Below are 18365 nucleotides of genomic sequence, written 5' to 3' on the forward strand. Positions count from 1 at the left end.
GCGCCTATTTTGTCCACCAGTCGTCGATACTTTTGTCGATATGTTCTGCTGAAGTACAGCCCTGCAGCGAACACCCACCGAAAGTTTGTTTTCAATTTCAGTTTCCCGTGCATCATCAACCGTTGGTGTTCTTATCGTAAAATTTCTAGTAAATTTATATGAAAACTTAACTTTAGCCGGTTAAAATTATTCTGAACGTTACCCCAGTAGTGTGAGCGTTGACATAATCTTTCAAAATGTCCAGTAATAAGCGAACTACGATGCCTCGTCGAACAGAGGACTTTGATTTCTCAGCGCCACAATCATCTGTGAAGAAACCGCCTTCGCAACGGTAAGCTTGTTTTGTTTTGTTAATTCTAGGGTATCCGTCCTATTATGGACCTGGGTTAAATGCGCTAGCAATTTTGCTAGCGCAAAATGACAACAATGCTGATAAGGCACCAAACGTCAATGGATATATACCGCTGTATCTATGCGGGATGTTAAAATATAAATCGTTTTCAGTATTCAAAACCTAAATATTGTCGTATTTTGTAATGTGTAGTGTTAGAACGATTCTTTATCTGGAGTATAGTGAAGAAAAACAAAGTCATTTCAATTTGAAATTTGAACTTTATTATAAACTATAACCTGTTAGTGGAACTTAACATCGGGTCAAGAAAACGTACAGATATTAAATTCAGAAACATCGGAAGGTAATAAAAATTTCAAGTTTCAATTGAAGTGTACTATTGAAAACTAACATACGACTAAGAGAATTGAAATATTAGAAAAATTTGGAACGATTCACATATTTCTGTAGACCAATCCTCTAAGAGCGGTTTTGAAGGACGTCAATGTAGGCTTCATTTTAGCTGCATGAGGTACCTCATTCTGCTGATCGAAGTAGGCCTGTCGCATTAAGCAACAGATCCGCAGTCTGTAATTAGACTGTAGATCGGGTCCCAATACCGTACTCCGAACGGTTAGAGCTGAGTCTCTTCTACGAAGTCCATGTACGAACTGCAGAGTGGACTTGAAGCACCACACAGTGGCGCATGGCCGGACAAAACCTCAAAAATTCATGTTCGCAAAATCGATTGTTAATATTTTCTACAGACTTCTATACTATTGAGTGACGATTTCTCAAAATTTGAGATTGATCTGTTTTGTTTTCGATTTTTGGCAGCATCGTAAGTGCGCGAAAGTCAGCCAAATTAGACTGCTTGAAATTCATCAACTATGATTCACCAAGCAAACTTCAAACAGCTGTATCTCAACGAAATCATAACCGATTTATGCTCAATAGGCTTCATTTGAAAGCATAATTTTAAACCTTTCATTTGACTATAATAACATAAATTTTATTACATTAGGTTGTTATTTGTAGCAAAAAATGTTTTATGCAATCCTTCTCTAAATTTGTTATAAATTTTCAAAACTTCGTCCGTTTTATGTAGAGTGTTTCGATAAATGAGTCACTATGAAGCAGCAAATCATCCATACTTCCTAACATGCAATAATTTTTCTTGCCCTCTTTGCCCCTAAAGGTGTAATAGATTACCATTATCAAGCGATTTGGGACATATTTGAGGTTTTGTCCGAGCTTTGACCTTCCGGAGTTCATGTATTTGATAAACGACGGAATTCATGTATTTGATAATTTACGAAAATAATCCGACTGAAAAGGTCCAACGGCCTTCACAAATGTCATTACACTATAGGGGGTGGGTGGGTTTCCTTAAGATGTTACAGCTCATACAAAATTCTAAAAATATTCACATAAAATGCGCTACGTGGACCCCCTGTGGTGAGTGGGTAGGGTGGGGCTTATTTCCTAAAATCTTTCGTAGTCAGGATTTACAAAGTGGAAAATGATCATCGGTCCCAAAATAACATCCTGTGAAAAAATGAGAATTTTTGGTGAAGGTTTAGAGGTGGCGCAAAGAGCGTAAGTGCAGTTTTCCCATTTTAGTGAACTCTGCTTTTCAGCTTGTTTTGTTGATTTTATTTATTTGACGAAATATATATTATGCATGCGATTTTTGGCCCTTGAATAGGTTACGCTGACTGATTACTATGAACCCGAATAAGCATATGAATAGCTGGAGAGAATTCCTATGCTAGTAGAATGGAACAAAGAGTAAAGAAGAATGAGAGAAAGAACAAAGAACACAGAAGAATGTAGAAGAAGAAACAGGTGGGAGGGTGAAACTAGTGATGTCTTGAGCGTAATTGAGGAATCTAGAAAACGATGATTATATTTATTGACTTCATTTTTTTTTTCAATCTTTATTAACGAGATTTTTAGCTCTTTAGCTATGGGCTAGTTCATCTCGGGACCAACGGGTTTACTTCCCTTCCGAAGGATGTCGCCACTGAAATTTTTAGTGACTATCTCGGGGATGGGATTTGATCCCAGATCCTCAGCGTGAGAGGTGTGTGTTCTAACCACTACACCAGGTCCGACACCTTGACTACTATTTAATATTACCTACTTCAGAAATATTTCGAGCAATTTTTCTTCAAGTAGGAGAAGAGCACCAATTTTTTAACCATCTCTAGTATTCGACCCATGTATACGATTTTATTGGAACTTTATTGAACTTTATGTAAAAATTGCAATAACGGCTACAATGTCCTTAAATCCATGCGAAGTTTCATCATTATTCTCCTGGTAGATATAGATGAATGCACGTCACTTTACTGCTTTAGTTCAATAATCGTTTGGTTGTTTTTTTTTTTCTGAATGATGATAAAATTAATCGAAAGGGACCGTTGCAAAATTTACATCCTGGAAATTCAGCCTCACGCAGTATCTTTTAAATTCATAACTAATTTAAATAATTATTTACATAAACATAGGACATCCTGTGAAAACTCCTTCATGTAGCTCTGTCCTAAAAATATGTTTCAGAACTGTGACGACTTAATTTTGGTTTTATTTGAGAGGTTTTCAACCTGAAGTGCTTTATCTCTTGCACCCTATAGAAGCTAATTTGAATTTTGACTGCCGACTTTTTTTCCTTCTGCTGTTGTTTATACACATCGATTTCAAATACAGATGTAGAACGATGTATTGAACTTCATCTGCATTTTCGTTTGTCCGAAGTTATGTTGAAGGTGTTGTGGCGAAAGTGAAGTATTGGAACCCCAAACGCAATTAATTGCTGAAATGGCATCATAATCCAGAAATTCATGTGGAAATTCTAACAAGAAGTGTTATTGCTCGAAAGCAAAAATCGTTAATGGATTTACCTAATAAGGATATATCGTGTGGGATCGAAATCCGAACACCTAAGAAATGAATCTAAACCCTTCCACTTCAAATAAAACTCCTTCTATTTGTATGAAGTGTACGGATTTTGAGCCTGTATGGATTTGGTCCCCTCTGTAATTTCTTTCAGATTATAAAAGCAATTGCTGGAGTTATATCAAACGGACATTCTAAAATACTAAATGAGTGTTAAACTTGCATATAATCACATCTCATACATCCAACTGAGATATTTTCACGGCTCCATAGTTGATTCTAATATAATATCATCAGTTACACCCTCCCCCCTGTTTAACCCACCCCACCTTACATTCTTCTGTGTTCTTTGTTCTTTCTCTCATTCTTCTTTGCTCTTTGTTCCATTCTACAAGCATAGGAATCCTCCCCAGCTATTCTTATTCGGGTTCATAGTAATCAGTCATTGTAACCTATTCAAGGGCCAAAAATCGCATGCATAAAATATATATCGTCAAATATCCTCTAAAGGAGTGGAGATAATTTTAAGGTGATTTTTTGCCCTTAAGGGTCCTAAAATCACCAAAACAAGCTGAAAAGCATACCAAAATTTTTCAGAGTTCACTAAAATGGGAAAACTGCACTTACGCCCTTTGCGCCACCTCTAAACCTTCACCAAAAATTCTCATATTTTCACAGGATGTTATTTTTGGACCGATGATCATTTTCCACTTTATAAATCCTGACTACGAAAGATTTTAGGAAATAAGCCCCACCCTAGTGAGTGGGTGTCATAAATGATTATTTTTGGCGTTATGAGATTTGTGAATAAACCCAAACAGAAATTTAAAATAGTTACCTATACCAATTCTAAATTCGCCTTGTTAAAAATGAGAAGTGAAATCGCTCATGCGTCATTTTTTTATCCATTTATGGCAATCTAGTTTTATCCTGGACAGATAACTGTCAAGAAACATTTCAAATTACATTATAAAGGTACCCAAAATCTAAGTTGATTATTATCCACATATAGCGTATTTCTATTTCTAAATATTTTTATGGCTAATACTTATAGTTTTGAAATCACTTTTAGGTCACTATTTTGACCATATTGGTCGTCACTAAAGTCACTATTGTTTTGCTGTTTGACCACTACCAGCCAAACAACTGGCAACTTAACAGTAAATTTGAGGTATCCCGAGGAAACCGAAAATAGCCAATGAATGATTATTAATCTGATGCAAATTTTGAAATTTTGGCTCCCTATTAAAGTGATTTAAAAAATCGGTTTTTGCTCTAAACCGCTTATTTGATTCAAAATCAAATTCTGAATGTCCTCCCAAAACTTGAGCTCATTTGGATGAAAACTGAGACTGCACAAGCCCTTCGAAGCAATTCCCATACACAATTTGAAGAGCTTGTGCAGTCTAAGTTTTCATTCAAATTAGCTCATATTTTGGGAAGACACTCAGGATTGGAGCTGAAATAGAGTGTGAAAATAATTGTGCAATCCCTCAAGTGGTCTTCCACGAGATTGCAAAAAATGTTGTACGTAACACGTTGCAGAGCTCGATTTTTACAGCACTCGTCGTAATTATCCTACTCGGCAAGCCTCGTAGGATAAATTTACGACTCGTGCTGCAAAAATCATCATTCTGCAAATTGTTCCGTAAACTACTATTTACTCTCACTCAGCCCTATACACGGTAAAAAATCAGCACGTTCGATTGAATAGATTGATCACTTGACTCAATTCAAAACACCAATCACCATGATTTGAAGGGTTCTAACTTTGGATTTGCTCTACTGTCTCTAGAACTAGACTCTGAAGTGAAAAGTCGTTGATTTTGAACATCACATCTTTTGTATGAAAGCAATCATTGACAGCTCGTTGTAGAAAGAGATTGAGATCAATACAACCCTTTTCAACAGATGCGAGTTGGTGTCGAGGTAAGACACTAGACTTGCACTCCGAAGATTGGTGGTTCAAATCTGGGTCAGGCGGAAAGGTTTATTTTTACTTTTTTTTAATTACAAATCAAAAATGCAACGTTGAATTCAAGTGCTGTTACCTTGATTTTGTCAAGATTCAACAGTAGTGCGAAACCAAGTGCAGAACTATTGATAGCATAGTGCTTATTTTTTACCGTGTAGGAGAAATGGGGGTAATATGACCCGAACAAAGCTTGAGATCATATTGAAAACTAATTTTGATGTTGTGATGTCGTGAATTTTGATAACTCAGTTTGCTGTCATTTTGGTCGTTTTAACGGTTAAAATATTAAAACTGAGAGTAGAAAAATGTTCCCATGAAATCAAATTGAAAACTATTTATGCTATCAGTTACAGCAAATTGAAAACTGTTTCTGCTATCATGGAGGGCAAATTGAGAACTCATTGAGATGTACATATTTTCGATTGGTATTGAAACGAGTCTGCGACAAAATAAATGCTTCATTTTTATATTCTCATAGTGTTTATACATGCAGCACGAATAAATTTCAAATGAAAACATTACCAAAAATTTAAAATGATAGCAGGATGAAAACAAAATATGATATCGAATATTGATATCAAATTATGATTGCAACTTGATGCTGAAAACAGAATATGTTTCCAATTTGCTTTCTTTTTGATGTTGGACTTTGCTCGGGGAGCCACCCCGGATTTGACCTCAAAAACAGTGTTTTAGTGTATAGTGCCATTACGATCTGCACAATAAAAACCGTAAGTATATTCGTTTCAACACTCGAAAAATTCACAAAAATGTTCAAATTTGCCCTTTATCATGAAAGGCTATGATTTTGTTAGTTTTCAATTAAGCCCCTCAAATAATTATATTTATTATTCCAGTAAATTTTAACAATCCATTGAAAGTTCTGATATTACTGAAAAGTTCGTGCGCGAAATTCCCTGGCCAAGATAACAGTGTTTGACTATGCCCAAGTAGAAGGTGCACCATAATAATACCCGTCTGTGAAACATATCACCTTCCTAATACTTTGACACACCTCTAACGGTTCGTGAATTATCATGAAACGGCTGCTTTCATGCGGAGGATCTGTTAATTTGTTTCGGAGGGACCGCCAGGGTTCAGTAGTTGCTTCAAACTTGGAAAAAACTACCAACTTCGATAATTCATTTACCGAAATCTCAACAGCTGAACAGTCGGTAATGATTGATCGTAGTCTGAACTTTTGCTAGGCTGCAAAACTACGGTAAGGGCTTATTGCTGCTAGGGTACACAGTGACCATTTGAGCAACATTGCTTAGGAACGTATGTGTGATGAACGCTATAGAGGCTTATAGGGTAAGGCGGGGCAGTATGGTCATACGGGGTAATTTGGGCAATTTTTCATTTGACCTTAAAAAACAGATTTTGATCCCGTAGGACCTCATAAAGTATGCTTCAATTAGCCAACACCGTGAAAACCACGCGAAAATCTAGATGTGTACTTCACATATCGATAAAAATGTGAAACGTTGATGCTACTTCGAAAATCTTATGAGATTTTGGATGTAAAAATAAGCTTTTCATAAAGTTTTGCTTATTGTTTTCATTTTTTTTCACAGCATTTCGTTCTTCCATTATTTATAGGCATTGTGTGCGAAAATTGTATAGATTGGAAAATAAATTTTCAATAAAACATAATTTATATGAAATATCTAGGAACGGGGCAATATGGTCATAGCCGGTCAAAGCTATCTTATCACAAAAATAGATCATCAAAAATGGCTGTCATTTTTGCAGTTTTTTGCAATATTGTCATCGCACGTGATTTCAATTAAAACTAGAATTTTTAACTGGTTGAACGGTAATGTTTGAAAACTGAAGCTTTTAGAATCATGATTTATTGAACTGTCAGCAAAACATATCTTTTCATGATTCAAATCGGACTTCAACATAGTTTCTGTACTAACCTCTATCATATATATTGTCTTCTTCTGAATTAAGCCTTGCAAACGGTTTTCCAATTAAAATAATAAGAATTAGTATGGTGCCTCATATTGTCCGGGGACCATTTCGCCCGTATAGTGTAGAGACACAAACAAAATAGTGTTTTTCAAAAATGTTCCAACAAAATTCTAAGTAATCTATGAAAGGAGATACTTCAAACTACAAGTTAAGCTTATGGATTGATTAAACTGTATTGTGTTTCTATTCCTTTCAAGAATTTTTGCTTAGGTGGACCATACTGCCCCTATCGACCCTAAAAGTAAATGCTGGGAAGGAGCTTAGGGCAGATTAAAAGTACCAGTACTACCCCTATCGCCACTGACAAAAAAAAACAATTCGTGCGATTAGATTTGTTCGTAAACAAAATTATTGAAGTACAGGATACTATTTTAAAAGTTAAGGGATGGGGCCACTAGGTTTAAGCCAATCAAACTGTGTTTTGAACATAAAAATGAAATATACTAAATATACTAGGGTTGATGTACCAATAGCCAAGAAAAAATATTCGTATAAAATCGAAAAATAAAGCTAGCGGTATAACTTTTACATCATCTGAAAGCTTTTTATCTTGACTTTGTGGAAAAAATATGAAAAGTAAGAAAACCCATATTTTTGTATTTTTTATCGCTTGTGCAACTATAGGAACACATGTACCTATAGTAGCACTATTTCTAATTTCTGTTCCTATAGTAGCACTAGTTTCATGGTGTAGGCCAAATTCAAATCAACACCGTATTTTTACAAAACTTTTATATTTTTGCTTCAAAGTATTGATCAAAAGCGTTCGTTTGATGCAAAAAAGTTCTTATTCATCAATGATTTTATTAAAAAAAATATTTACTTTAAGTAGTGCTACTAACAATAGGTTTACTATAGGTGCAAAGGGGGCTTTAATTTTAAGCAAAACTATTTGTTTCGATCATTTTTTTTAACAAAATCGAGTTGTGTATCAATGGTACCTAGATAAATAGCTGCTGACCTTCATATCAAAACATATTTTGCAACGAGTTATAACCTAACGGCCGTGAAAATCCACTAGTGCGACTACAGGGGACTGTCTACTAAGGGAAAACCGACCCTAGATTATTTTTTTAATGCATAGTTATCTAGGTGCACCATTACAAGTGGAACACTTTGCTAGAAACTAAATTGAATCAAGTGTCGCAATTTAATACTAGAATTATGTGGTCTGTTTACTAGGTCTTATGTATCTGTCAAAGATAACAAAATTAAAAATATCAAGCAAAATTAATAAAATTCCCTTTTTAATATTGCACTGCTTATCATTAGTCCAACTCTATATTGTTTTAAATAAATATCATACGATTAAATGAGATGGCCCATACCCGTTGGGTGGCTGAACACGCAGCAAAACATAATTTTCAAAAACGTTCCTAAAAAAATAATATTAACATTACTTATCGAAATAACATGGAAGAGAACATTTTATATTACAAGTCACTTGCATTTCCCCGTTTTTCCATGCATTCTATGACGTTTTCCTTAGGTGGCCCATATTGTCCCGATTACCCCTATGGGTCAGTTTTTACCAAATAACAATCACAGTAAGCAGAACTTTAATCACTTTTTCCCTTGCTTTTTCCACTTTTTGACGAAATTGTCTTTAAATTCAAAATTAAAATTTAATTTTAATTCAAGCAAATATTTATTTCCAGGACAAGCCGCATAGCTCAGCCAGTTAGGAAACTGTCGAAAACAAGCCTTGGCCACGGTCTAAATGAGAATCGTCGCTCAGCTTCCAACGATCGGCTCAGTGCCCATTCTAATGTACTCGTCCAGCAAACTCCGGCAACTGCCCGAAAATTGCGCAGTCAGAGCGCGACTCCAGCGAGCCGAACCCCCCTTAGAAGCAATGAAAATATTCCCATCCCTTCTACGGTCGAGAAGGATAAGCCACCGTTAGAAAACCGCGAATGGATGATGGCCCAATGTGAACGAATTTGTGACTACCTGGAAACGATACCCGATTTGCCACAAGAGTTCGTCGAGCGGCGAAATTTGCGGGCCATGTCTACGAAACAGTTCCTGGTTATCATGAATCATCTTTTCCGGCAAATCGGAGGCAATCGCTATAAATTGGGTACAAATTTCATCGACGACATCATGAAAACGATGATAGAATTGGAGTATCCTTACACAATCAACAAGTCGATGCTTAAGACGCCAAACGTTCCACATTCAGTCAACCACATTATAGTCATGATAGGATGGCTGGTACAGTTGGTGCCTCCGATCAACCATGAGGTAGGTTTATTTTTATCGTCAATCAAGAGTAGAGCTAATCATAAATCTATACAGTCATCTCTCCCTAAACCGATGTTTCGTATCTCGATATCGAGTTATGGAACCATATTAAAAGTTGATTTCCATGGCTACCCTGATGGTTCTTTGAATCGCAGTAGCATTGATTTTTTGTTATACATAACTCGATAATAGAAATATTAATAGTAGAACGCTAGTGGTGCTGTTCTCACAAAACTGGCCTGGATCATGGGGATTGACGGTGCCAAAGTGAAGGTGCACCGTAAAATAATATCCGTCTGTAAAACATATCACCTTCCCAATACATTGGCACACCTCTAACGGATCATGATTTATCATGAAACGGCTGCTTTCAGGCTGAGGATCTGTTAATATGTTTCTGCATATTATCAGGTACTCTTCGAATGGAGGGACCGCCAGGGCTCAGTAGTTACTTATGCACCACTACTTGTTGTTGCAGTTTGTTAGATGAATTGTAGCATCCTTTGTACTAATCGGTAATGGTGGATAGGTTTCGAAGCTAACGCATGATCCAACTTTTTGTTATGTGACTTAAAAGTGAGTATTCGGTGAGTTTCTGTGTAACACTCTTCGTTATAAAATTAATGATTGTGATGATGATAATGATACTTGAAGAATTGCATAGTGGTGATAAACTGTTGAAATTGCATTGAAGTGATTGTGAGGGTTACGTTAATACCACAGACATAATAATAACAGTAAGCATTTTGCACTTATTTCTTTAAACAAAAATACTATTGCCTAGTTCTTTACACTTTTACAATGACAGTATTCATAATAACAACGAGTGCAATAGATGTGATCGAAGTATTTTTTTTTGTTACGGTCGTTGTGATAATACGTAGTTCAATAAAATAGTAAAAAAAAAAAAAAATAAAATTAAACATCCTTTAATTATTGGTAATAAAATAAATTGGTATGAAAGTGGCGTGATGTAATATTGGTGAAACTTTTAGCTGTGATAGTGGAAAGTGATAACGAAAGTTCATGAATGATAATCGGTTATAGAAGTGCTAGTGTCAAAAACAAAAGTGTCGACGGCAAAAGTGTGATAATAATGTGACAGTGACTAATGAAATGAAATGGTGGATGAGGACCTTTTAATAAAACTATTTCGTTCTTCACTTCAACCACTTTAGTAGCTTTTCAGGTCTTGTCATAGTTTTATAGTAGTCTGGAATACTAGACTGCAAAACTACGGCAAGGGCTGATTGCTGTTAGGGTACACAGTGACCATTTGAGCAACATTGCTTAGGAACGTCTGTGTGATGAACGTAATAGAGGCTTATGAAAGCAAATGTTGGGAAGGAGCTTAGGGCAGATTAAGAGTCCCAGTACTACCCCTATCGCTACCGACAAAAAAAAAAAAAAAAAAATAGAACGCTAGTGGTGCTGTTCTCACAAAACTGAGTTAATTTATAACTACCTTTAACTGTACTTTTCCATGGTTTGTTCAATTCCATGTTGTAGAGGATCACTTGTTATATTTTTTAAAAAATTGTTTGACACTTTGAGGACCGGTACTCACGCTGTCAGCCCGTGGCAAACTAGATGTTGGTAACACGAACAGTAGCGACATTAGCATTCTAAGGTTATTGCTTCTACTAACTCGATACCTCCCTAACTCAATGGTCCATTTAATACCGAATTATAGAGAGTTGACTGTATTTTACGTATTTAAAGTATATTATTTGAAATTTGGTAACATTCAATCCTAAGATGGTCGGCATTGCCTTTACCTAAACATGTTCAAACACTTTAAATTTTGAAGTATAAATAATATCTGAATAAAATTTTGAAAAAATACAATAGGGGTGATCGGGGCAATATGGGCCGCCTAAGGAAAACGTCATGAAATGCATAGAAAAACAGCAAAATTTATGGTTTAAATGCAAGTGACTTGTACTATAAAATGTTATCTTCCATGTTACGTCGATGATTAATGTTAACATCAACTTACAAATTATTTCAGGAACTTTTTAGAAACCCATGTTTTTCTACGTGGTCACCAACCATATGGGGCATTATGAGCCACCCTTCGGGGCAGTATGAGCCACCTCATTCAATCGAATGATTTTTATTTAAAACAGTATAGAGAAGAGTTAGTGGTGAAGAGTATATTACTAGAAAGGAAATTGCATTAGCTTTGCTTGAAATTATTGATTCTAGCGGCTTATTTTTTAAAGATACATAATACATAGTAAACAGATCATGTTATACTAGTACTAAATTGCGGTACTTGGTTCAACGTATTTTCTAGCAAAGTGTTCCACTTGTAATGTTACACAAAGATGACTATGCAGTAATAAAATAATATGGTGTTTTTAGGCAATGCATTTTTATGTTCAAAACATCGTTTGTTTTGCTTAAATCTAGGTGGCTCATTTTGCCCCGCCCATTCATCTTGAAAATAATATTTTTTTTTTTTCAATAATTTTGTTTAAGAACAAATCTAATTTCGCTCACGAACTGTTCATTATGATCAGAAGTTTCAATGGATTGGTAAAATTTACCAGAATTATAAATATAATTGTCTTATAGGCTTAATTAAAAACTGCCAAAATTATAAGCTTTTCTTGACGAAGGACACATTTGTACATTTTTGTAAATATATTGAGTGTTCTAACGAATATTCTTACGTTTTTTATTGTGGTGGCTATTTGAGCCATCCTTTAGCAGATCATAATGACATTAGACATTGAAACACTGTTTTTGAGGTCAAAACCGGGGTGGCTCATATTGCCCCGTATGTTCATATTGCCCCCATTGCCCCTAAATACAATTCGTCATCAAACGTCAACATCCCACCGCAAAATCGCTAGTGTTTGGAGGGGATTTTAACCTCCAAATTGCCAAATAACCTCCAAATCATCACCTCCAAGTTAGTTCTAATACCCTCCGTTGTATGAAATATGGTGGCGCGTCGATCGTCGCAAGTTTATCGTTAAACAGTCAATAGGGAAAAAATACTAAGTTCTTGACTTTCTTTGTGTTATAAGAAGATGACCATCGTCTTTAGATACGTTATATAATAATTACATCTAAAAATTTCTTTGAGGTTTATAGTTTCGCCGCAACTTGTTTCAGTGCCTAATATTATCGAAAAAATGACGCTAATATGCTTTATGTATGAAATCTTAGACATTGTTTTATGAAAGCCTCTCATATGATTGAAATTCCAACAACATCTCCATCCATTCTATCACGTGTGATTTAGATTTTTTTAAATCTATTCGTTTCAGATTTCACATCTTAAACGCGACGTTGATCTTGTAGATGAGTTTCCAAACTGTGAGTTCCAAAACTTTTTCTTTGCGAAAGTTCAGGATGGTTTCAGTGTATGGAATTTACAGAAAATGGACGAATATGGAGCAGTCGTTGAAGAGCTGACTGATAAATTGGTGGAAGCACGAACAAATGGTTTGAATCAGCGCCAAGTGCAAGATAGAATCGGGCAACTGGAACAAGAATATCAAGATTTAAATAACAGAACAGTTCAACAGGGTCGCGAGCAAAGTATGGATGCTTTTGTTGAAACCATTCAAGACCAACAAGAGCTAAGGAAAAAGCTACAAGAAGAAGTTAAGACCATTCAAAAACAGGCTAATAAGCTTGATAAGGAATATTATTTGAGACAAGACGACTATTACGCTCGTGAAAAAAGTTTAGAAGAGTTAAAGCAGCAGATCAAAATTCAACAGGTTGATGCCACCGAAAGAGACGAAATAATCAACACTATATCAACGAATAAGAATCTCCTAACAGCAAAGAGGTTGACAGTGAGTAACCTGGAACAGTCTTCTTATGACCATCAAATTGTCGTGTCCCGCCTGATAAAACAAAAGTACAATGTAATATCTAATCTTAACACCAGTTTACATAAAATGGCGAATACCCTGAAGCCACTAATCAACTTTGAAGCTCCGATGCTAGATTTGAAAACTGAAAATTATGAAGAGCTATATCTGAATATACAGAACATTAAAACGCAGCTTCAGCGAGTACTTTCCGAGCAAGCTTCAATATACTCACAACTCAACGAAGAGCAATGCACACTCGAACGACAATTATCCGACCTGCAAATCCGGTACACCTCAGTTGAAAAATCTCTTCAAGAGACAATAACTCGTTACGAGCAACTGAAAAAGCAACGTGGAGAACTGATCGACCAGCTAAATACCATTTCTGCCGAGAATGCACAGGCCAGCCAACGGAAGGATGACGAAAGGCTTCAGAGAACCCGAGAGATCCAAGAGCTTCGGGAACGATGCGAGCAAAACAAAAAAGCTATCGAGAAGCTGACGATAGAGAAGCAGAAATTGATGGCACAAAACTTGGAGGAATGCCATCACATTTTGACGGAGAAGAAACGGATACAGAAGGAAGTGACGGAAAAGATTGAAGCAATGGAAAACGTAATTGCAGACATTGAACGGGAACTGGGACCCCTCGACTGATGTGAGCTTTGGGGATAACAGGTTTGTTTTGTGTTTCAGTAAATTTTTCGCTTTTAATTCGTTTTTAAAATTGTGGTTCATAATGTGTCTAATATATCACCTCCACTTTGGGTTACCATCAGTATTCTTTTAACTACTGTAATATTATAATAACAACAATCTTCTCTTTGATTAGCCGGAATTTAAGAGATGAAAGGGGCTACCCCGTTTGCCATAAAGTAATTTGGCATGCGGTCGTTTGGCATAATAATCATTTCGCATAATAGTCATTTGGCATAAAACAAAGGAAATTCGAAGAATATTTAGAAAAAAATTGAATGGGTGGAAAAAGCATTTGAGCAAATCATCGTATTTTAGGTTATGACTCCAGTTCCAAAGTTGAACGGTTGTTGATTTGTGTACATTTCTCGCCGTTTTGAATTCGTTTTTTACCCGTGTAAAACCGATCGTTTTTAGTTGTTTCTCGTGTCTCCCGTTGAATAAACCGATCACCCTCCGGTGTATAGTGGACATTAACGATTAGCAAGCACAATATTGTGAAAACATCTAAAAAATCCGATCATACTGAGCGCGGTGAACAATTGTTTTTGTTTGTTTTTCTTCACTGTTCCCTCTGTGCACTTTCCGGACTACCGTACAAAAATTAAAGGCATCCTCACCGCGGTTAGAGCAATATGTCCGACGCTTGTGATCACTGCGCGAAGCCGGTAAAAAGTGATGACGAACACATCACTTGCATGACTTTTTGCGAACGAATAATTCACCTTAGAAGCTCGGCTACAAAGCTAAATAGGGGAAAGTGGGGCAGTTTGGTCATCTTAAGGAAAAGTCGATAAAAGTTCTGAAAATATTATGAATTTTTCGAATGTTTGCATGATTTCCAGCAATTTTTAGATGAATACACTAGATCCGCATGATTTCCTTTATCTTACAAAGTTCACGGATGAATGATTGATTTTTCAAAATTAGACATTTTTCGAGTCGATGTTTTACTGATGGGGTGATATGAGCACCCTATTTTTGATTGCAAAATAATCTCATGTAATCTAAAAATTCAATTATATTGTTACTACCCTTCAAAGTTATTAGTATTTATAAGCACTCCGTGCAAGAAGATATATTTTTTTAAGAAAATTCTAACAGTCCCTCATCAGCTTTGGGTTTGCATACTATAGGCAAATATAATGCGCCACCGTCATAGAGGTCGCTGGGGAAGAACAAGTGAAATGTCACTGAAAATGTTTGTTTACGTCCAAAATTCAATTCTTCAACCAAAAAATTAGTTCATAATCAATCGATTATTGAACTATTTTCCATTGGCATACTCATTTTGTACCATTATTCTTGTCATACGTGTAACTTCACAACAAATTTAACCACCAACAAAGAATCCGGAAGTTTATAACCTATGTTGCCAAACACCAATTTTCCTATTTTATTCCACTAATCGTACATGAGCACTGACCCGATCTGTACATTTTCAAAGGAAAAAAAGTTTATTCTGTTTCTCATTGATCTCTGATCGTCTACAAAATAACTATTCCGAGAAAAAGTGTAAATTGTGTGATCCTTCCTATGCTGCACACGGTAAGTTCTCTGCCCAACCTCTTTTTTGCCGGTTCTCCTACTAGCCACCAGATGTCGGAGTGATCGTTTAGCTTTGAAAATATTTGCCTATTTCAGATAGAATTTCAAGCATTTATGCAGTTTTCAAGGGGTGCTCATTCCACCCCATTGGCCAAAACGCCCCGACTACCCCAAACCATTTGTGAAAATCGTTCACGACAGCCCAAATTTGTTTTGGATGTGTGTAAAGCGACCATATATGTCCCGCGAAACGCGGGACACCCTGCCAGATCTCGTTCCCAATTAAACATTATTCTTAATGGATGTGTATTCTACAAACATTTGAGGTCTAAATCATGATCTAATTGCTCAGTTTAGTCAAACATTTAAATTTGACGCAGTAATATCATGTTGAAAATTGCGTTGTCCCGCGAAACGCGGGACGTCTGGTCACCTTAGATGTGTGACGAGTGTGTGAAGCTTATGAAAATCGCACGATTCAAATCGGTCGTTTCATCGTTCGATGATGCCTTTAAGGCTATCGCCGATAGACAGGAGATGGTACATGCCGAGATTAGGAAGGAACTGGCAATACAAGGACAACAAATCGCTCAATTGTCTAAACGAATGGCACCAACTTCCCCTTTTCTGCGAGAATCTGCTTCATCTTCTCGACAACCACCGTCAAAAAGGCGCCGTGACGATGAGTTAGTTTACAATCCGGCTGTCACCAAACCACTTCTTGTCAAGGAAATGTCAAACGCCGGCATAGTTACCGTCCCTGAACCTGTTCAGCTGTTTTGGGTGTATCTTTCCCGTATTCATCCGAGTGTCAAACCCGAAGCCATCGAATGCCATCGCGATGCCGCTTTGAGTCAAGATACATGGCCAAAAGGATTATTGTTTCGCGAGTTCGAAGATAATAACTTATGGTTACCATCCTTGAATACGCCGACCATCATGGTATCTCCCGAAATCGGAGCCTTGCAGTTCTCCACTCCCACCACCGGAATGGATCTTTCAAGTTAACTTCTACCAGATTACAAAGCAGCAACGTAGATCAAGCAGCCATCGTTTCCAGTATACCAGAACGCACCGCCTGTCGCCTTATGGGAGCCCTCGATCCTCACGACACAGTCGAGCAAGCTATTTCCTGCCATCGGAGTCGTTCTGGTTCTGTTGTCGTGCTTGGTGACAGGGTCTCCCAACCTCCTTTATCAGGCAAGTACGCTTCTATATATAGCAATTCTTCGCCTGATCAATTTCCGTGTTCCAGTACTCTATCAGTTCATGCCGAGACTGTCGACGCCGAGAATTCGATTTGGAAATCTTCATCCGAATGTCTACCAATGCTGGCCCTGGACACCCGGAACGCACTCTAGAAAGCCCAATGGAAGCCCTTAATGCCTCTGACGCAGTCCTGCATTCTGCTGGCTCCGTTCATCAAAGTCGTTCCGGTCCTGTAGTCAGATGTGGAGAGAGGGTCTTCCAAGCATCCAATCACGGCGAGTATTTTCCTTCTGTACGCCCTCAGTCGTCGCCTGATATTTACATGGATTCCAGGAACATCAGCGATCTCGTACCAAAACGATTCGAGGACATCGTAGTTTACTACCAAAATGTTGGTGGAATTAACTCATGTGTGGAGGACTACCGCATGGCTGTTTCGGGTTCCAGTTTTGATATCATCGTTCTAATCGAGACGTGGCTTGATTCTCGAACTTTGTCCAGCCAAATTTTTGGACCAGATTACGAAGTTTACCGTTATGATCGGAGTCCAGATAACAGCAAGAAATCTACTGGTGATGACGTACTCGTTGCCGTTCGACGAGAACTGAAAGCGAGGGCCGTCGAAAACGAAACCTGGAAATGCCTAGAACAAGTTTGGTTGTTTGTTGATCTCCGCGATCGAAAACTGTTTCTATGTGCGCTTTATGTTGCCCCCGATCTGACCCGAGACAATGCTGTCTTCGAAACTCACTCTCAATCAGTTTTTGCTGTTTTTTTCTTATATTTATTTTAAAGGCACTTTGTGCTCGTGGCCACTACTGTGCCGGAATCAGTTCATATGTATCTTCTTTACCGATACAGATCTATTTTTAACTAATCTATAATTACATGTACTTTTACTCTCTTCTACTCTTTTTGCTCTCACTCCGAGCAGGTAGTAGAGTGCTCTGCTGTTAGTCCAATCGATTTCCATAAGCTCCATTGCTATTGCGGTGGTTCGTTTTGCCGTGTTCCTGAGTCGTTTGAGGCTAGCTGCCTGCGAAGTGGGTCAGTTTGTCTCAGTCACCATCTGATACTGACGGAGGGAGGATGTGCTCCCCAAAGCACGGTCCTCCGTGCGGCGTCTTCTGGTGGCTGGACGGGTTTTTTTTGTGGAGGGGCTGGGAATTGAACCCAAGTTTTTGCTGTTAACGATACTGCTTCTCCTGTCGATGAGGTCCTCGTTTTAGGTGACTTCAACCTACCAACCGTCTCGTGGAAACTATCACACAATTGTTTCTTCTATCCGGACCCCGAACGCTCCGTAATCCATGTGTAGCCGGTCTCTTGGACAGCTATAGTGCCGCTATGATCTCCCAGATAAATCACGTAGTCAATGAGAACGGTCGCAGCTTGGATCATTGCTTCGTCAGTACCCAGGATGAAGCACCCTTTATTTCGGTGGCCCCATGCCCACTAGTTAAGGATGTCCTTCATCACCCTCCATTGATTATTTCCGTCGAAAGAACCCTCCTCGTCAATTGCGTTGATCGTCCAGCAACTGTATCTTATGATTTCCAGAACGCCGGCCACCATAGTATTGCGGAAGTGTTGAGTAGTATTGACTGGGACAATGTTTTGATCGTAACGAAGTTGATAC

At 37.5% G+C, this 18365-nt stretch overlaps 1 protein-coding gene across 2 annotated transcripts; it reads left to right on the forward strand.

Annotated features, from left to right (window-relative positions):
* Positions 1-79: 79 nt before the first annotated feature.
* On the forward strand, positions 80-14045 carry LOC5574546 (myosin-1). Of its 2 annotated transcripts, XM_021843399.1 has the most exons (4): positions 80-331; positions 8846-9434; positions 12716-12764; positions 12827-12924. In XM_021843399.1, coding segments are annotated over exons 1-4 (735 nt in total). In that variant the 5' UTR covers positions 80-236; the 3' UTR covers positions 12829-12924. The 2 variants fall into 2 exon arrangements, with proteins under 2 accessions (XP_021699091.1, XP_021699090.1); XM_021843398.1 differs by having other exon boundaries at positions 81-331; positions 12716-14045.
* The last annotated feature ends 4320 nt before the right edge of the window (positions 14046-18365 follow it).

The sequence above is a fragment of the Aedes aegypti genome, chromosome 2, assembly GCF_002204515.2.
Source record: "Aedes aegypti strain LVP_AGWG chromosome 2, AaegL5.0 Primary Assembly, whole genome shotgun sequence".
Lineage (NCBI taxonomy): Eukaryota > Metazoa > Arthropoda > Insecta > Diptera > Culicidae > Aedes > Aedes aegypti.

Coding starts and splice junctions, on each gene's coding strand:
- LOC5574546 (XM_021843398.1), top strand. CDS start 237: ATGTCCAGTAATAAGCGAACTACGATGCCTCGTCGAACAGAGGACTTT. Junction 332..8,845: donor AAGAAACCGCCTTCGCAACG/GTAAGCTTGTTT, acceptor ATTTATTTCCAG/GACAAGCCGCATAGCTCAGC. Junction 9,435..12,715: donor TGCCTCCGATCAACCATGAG/GTAGGTTTATTT, acceptor TATTCGTTTCAG/ATTTCACATCTTAAACGCGA.